General features: G+C 58.2%; 1 protein-coding gene across 1 annotated transcript in view; it reads left to right on the top strand.

Moving 5' to 3' along the window:
• Positions 1–3,003, top strand: part of FHDC1 (FH2 domain containing 1) — a 37,586-nt gene extending 34,583 nt beyond the window's left edge. The window contains exon 11 of the mRNA XM_045295823.1: positions 470–3,003. Within this exon, the coding sequence (XP_045151758.1) occupies positions 470–2,602 (2,133 nt within the window). The 3' untranslated portion in view covers positions 2,603–3,003. The remainder of the gene's footprint in view (positions 1–469) is intronic.
• The last annotated feature ends 1,176 nt before the right edge of the window (positions 3,004–4,179 follow it).

Raw genomic sequence — 4,179 nt, 5'->3', positions numbered from 1 at the left:
AGCCTTTAAGACCCCAGATGCTATATCTTTTGATAGCCAGACACCATCAGCTTTCTTCACCACATTTGCTTATGCACACGTTTGCCTTCAGTGATTGTGTCAGTATAGCGGGCATCCACTGATACGAATTTAAGTTCTTTAATGTCTGATAACTGATCCCTTCTACACCTCGTGGTCAGACAGGTTGGTGTGCTTCCAGCCTGGACTTCTTAAGAGCTGGGGCAGCTGCCCACTGAGGGGAGCCAGGCTTGACCTGAAAGCTGAAAGTTGGGTCCAAATGATTGGATGACAGCTCTCTCCACAGATGGCTAAGACTAGCCTTGTGTGGGCCACTAGATAGATGCCCAGAACTTTCTCTCTCTCTCTCTGTAAAGATCCTGGCTCCTGAGCATGCACCTCTCTGTGGCCTTAGGTCGGGCAGGTGGTGCCCACGTGGCTCACGTGTCCGTGGTCTCTCCCCCTGACTCAGGACAACCAGGACCGTGAGCAGCAGGAGCTGAGGCAAGTACAGCGGCTGCGGGAGCTGGAGAGGAAGCGCCGTACCTGGGCAACGGGCGAGCTGGGAGGCTTCGGCCGGAGCAGCAGTGAGAATGATGTGGAGTTGCTGACCAAGAAGGGCGCCGAGGACCTGCCTCCTTTCCTGCAGTCCAGACCCATCAGCCCGTCCTACCGGCCCCCCAACACCCGCCGCTCTCGCCTCTCCCTGGGCACCTCTGCCGACCGCGAGCTGCTCACCTTCCTGGAGAGCACCACGGGCTGTCCCGAGGAGCTGACCCGCTTCAACACCCTGCCCCGGAGCAGCGGCCGGCAGGCCCCACCCAAAGTCCCCTGGGTAGAGCCTGGGGACCGCCACCCCAACCGTGCATATGGACCCCAGGCCTCGGAGGAGGCCTTGGAGGAGGCCGGCAGCCTGCCCTCCACGTGGCAGAGCCAGCGCACAGCCTGGCATTTGCAGGACGCCAGCACTACCTTCCCTCTAGCGCGGCGCGGTGGGGTCAGTGTCCTTCTTAAGAGGAACAGCGAGCCCCTGGGGCTGGGGCCGAACCCAAGCAGGTCACCTCCGCTCTCACCACTGGTTCTAGGGATTGAGGAGCATGAGCTGGTGACCGGGCTGGCCCAGTTTAACCTTCAGGTTCCCAAGGGCCCAGAGGAGATGCCGCAGGCGGCCCTGAATGGTGGCAGCCCTGGCGGCAGCCCTGGGGAGCTGGCATCTCTGTGCAACGGGAACCTGCAGGCTCAAGATGCTGGCGGCTGCAGCTTGAGCCCCAGGAGCAGCGTGTTCCAAGAGGAGTGGAGCTCAGCCCTGGAAGCCGCCGGGTCCAGGGAGCATCTGGGCCCAGTTCTGGAAGCTGGGGAGGATGTGGACCCAACCCTGGAAGACTTGCCCTGTGCCCCTGACCCACCCAGCAGTGTGGCTCTGGGGTCTGTGGAGAGCAGTGACTCTGAGAACAAAGATCTTGTGCCTCAGATCTACATCTCAGATACCACTGACTGCTCCCTGACTCTGGACTGCTCAGAGGGGACCGATGCCAGGCCTGGGGATGGGGAGCCAGGGGAGGCTGGGGACCAACATTCCTCTGTGTCCTCTGGGGCTGGGGAGATGGCAGGCCACCAGCTCTCCTCCAACCTTGCTTCCAGCCCGGGCGAAGCAGCCCCCACCCCAGCCTCCCGAAAGAGTGAGCCCAGCTGCAAGGGTGGTCTCCCCAGGGACGGGGTCCCCAAAGGTAAAGATGTGATGGCACCAAAGAGAAGCTCCCTGAAAGAGGCCTCCCTGGGGGCCGCCAAGCCCAGCAGTGGGCGGCGCGGCCTGGGGGCCCTGCCTAAGCCCGTGCGGACCCTGCATGCCACCGAGAACGAGAGCATGCGGAAGGTCGTGCCCATCTCCAAGTCCACCAGAGGCTCTGGGGGCTGGAAGCGGCCCGAGCTACCCTCGCGGGGCACCCCCAGCAGCACGGACACCCCAGTGCGCCGGAACTCTGTGCGTGGGTCCTTGGACCGGAGAGCTTCCTTGGGCAACGTGGTCGCCGTGCGGGAAGAGCAGAAGCCACCACAGGTGGGCAGCAGTGGCCGCCTGGGGAAGGAGTCCCCCTTGCAGCTGCGGAGCTCTTTCAAGAAGCCCAGCGCCAAGCCCCTCAGAAACATGACCCCCAGGCAGAAGCTGGAGGAAAACAAGTTCTGTTGCTCCAACTCCCAGGGCACCGAGAGCCCTGAAGAAGAGCCCAAGATCCCACCGACCCCCAGCTTCCCCAGGACCCCAGCCTCTGTCCCCAGCTTTGCCCGAAATACAGTGGCCTCTGCATCGCGTTCCATGAAAACAGATGCCCTTCATGTGCCCAAAGCCCTCGGCCTCACCCGGACGGTCTCACAGCGGCAGCTGAGGGTCAAGGGCGGCCCCGAGGACACCTCGCCCAAGGACAGTGGCAGCCTGAAGCGGGCCAGTAGCGCCCGGGTTGCCAGGAAGGGCCCCGAGTTGCCTGAGGGACCCATTGCCAACACACAGGCCCCTTTGAAGGGCAGAGGGCAGGGTGAGATGGCCTCCTTCAGACTGAAAGAGTCAAGCCGAACTACGCTGGGGAAAATATGGAATCCCTTGCGGAAATGATGAGCCTCTCCCCTCTCGCCTCCCAGGTCAGAGTGGGAGGGTGGCGGCCATACTGTAGGCCCTGCTTCCACTAGAACCACCCCGTGGTGCCACCTGCTAGCGATCTTGTCCCTGAGGTCCTGTCTGCAGCCTGGAGCTGACTCTAACTGGAAGCCCCGGTCTGATGTGCTCCCTCACTGACGGACCATCACCACCTCCGACCCCACAGTGGTTTGCTGATGTGGGTGTGTATGCAAGGGAGCCCCTGGGCCCCCTGAACAAGGGTCGAATGACAGACCGGGACTCTATGACGACCTTGTTAGGCAATCAGTAAGAAAACACAACAACACTTTTTTGGCCAGTTTTTATATATCGAAGACTTGTTTTTAATATGCAATTAAATGTTTCACTTGATTCCTTTTCCCGAGTAAAATGTTTCTTGGGGACAAGGGAGGGCAACAGGACAAGAAACATTGAATGTGTAGCTAAGTTTTATCTCCCCTGGTTCTCTGCCCACACACCATTGTTGACTTCAGACAAGTGGGCATCCCTGCAAGTCGTTTCCTCGAATGTCTGGCCCACGTGGCTCTGGGTGAAGGTTTGCACATGACCAGGAGGGAAAGTCTGACAGTAGAAGGTGACTGCTCCCTCCTGAGGCAGGCCCCCTGGACAGAGGGGAGAGTGGGTCTCACAGGCCTCCTGGGTGGGGTTTATGATGCCTAAGGCCTCGGCTGCAGCCCGGTAGGTGGTTGGGTTTTCCAGAACTTAGGAGTGCCTATTGCAAACCTCAGAGACGTTGCTACGGCTACAGGGAGGTAGCTCCTCCCCGAGCCTCTGCCCTCTCGGCCTTCTTTCGAATGGGGCTGGTTGACCTGGGAGTCATTCTCTTAACCATGGCTCTTTTCCCGGTATGTGGGTGCCTTTTCCTTGGTGGTCCCCAAACCACACCAGGCATCCTGCCTGGTGGGAACCCTGTGTGTGACAGCCACACGGACATCTTGGTGGCACGAGGTACTAGGTCTTTCTTTTCAAGCACCACTGGCCGGAGTTGTTGAACCGCCAATCTTTTGGTTAGAAAGCAAATCACGTGTCACACTCAGGGACCTGTTCTTGGTAGAATTGTTTTTAAATCCCAAGGAAAGCCACATGATGTTTGCTTTTATAAGGCAAACTCAACAAAATTGCTCTCAGATGAATTTATATTATCAGGGAAAAAATTGGAAAGAAGTCAGGCCTCATTCTGAAAGAAGGGGAGAAATGTACTTTTCCCACTGAATGACTGTTTTACTGCCGCTATTTTCTGAGAATAGTTGGGGAATGGAAGACATTTTGTTGTTGCCATTTTGAAAGTTGTTCTTTTGCCCACTTGGGTATCCCTGGTGGGTTACCTGTCCGTCAATCAGCAGTGAGGTGGACTTAGGTGAGCCCGATGCCTTTGTAATGCACCCAGGTGGTCAAAGCCCTGGTTGCCCTGCTGCTGCAGAATGTTGCCTGCCCTCAGGGTTCATGGGACACTTTGGCGCCAATGTAGATCAAAGGGAAAAGGCACGCTTTTCTGGCTGAAAAAGTGAGGCACCTGTTAGCAAAAACCTCCTGCA

The sequence above is a fragment of the Echinops telfairi genome, unplaced genomic scaffold, assembly GCF_000313985.2.
Source record: "Echinops telfairi isolate 266 unplaced genomic scaffold, ASM31398v2 ScPeMD7_5868;HRSCAF=6743_1, whole genome shotgun sequence".
NCBI classification, from domain to species: Eukaryota; Metazoa; Chordata; class Mammalia; order Afrosoricida; family Tenrecidae; genus Echinops; species Echinops telfairi.
Note: the sequence above shows the minus strand (reverse complement) of the source record. Positions and strands in the feature narration are given on the sequence as shown.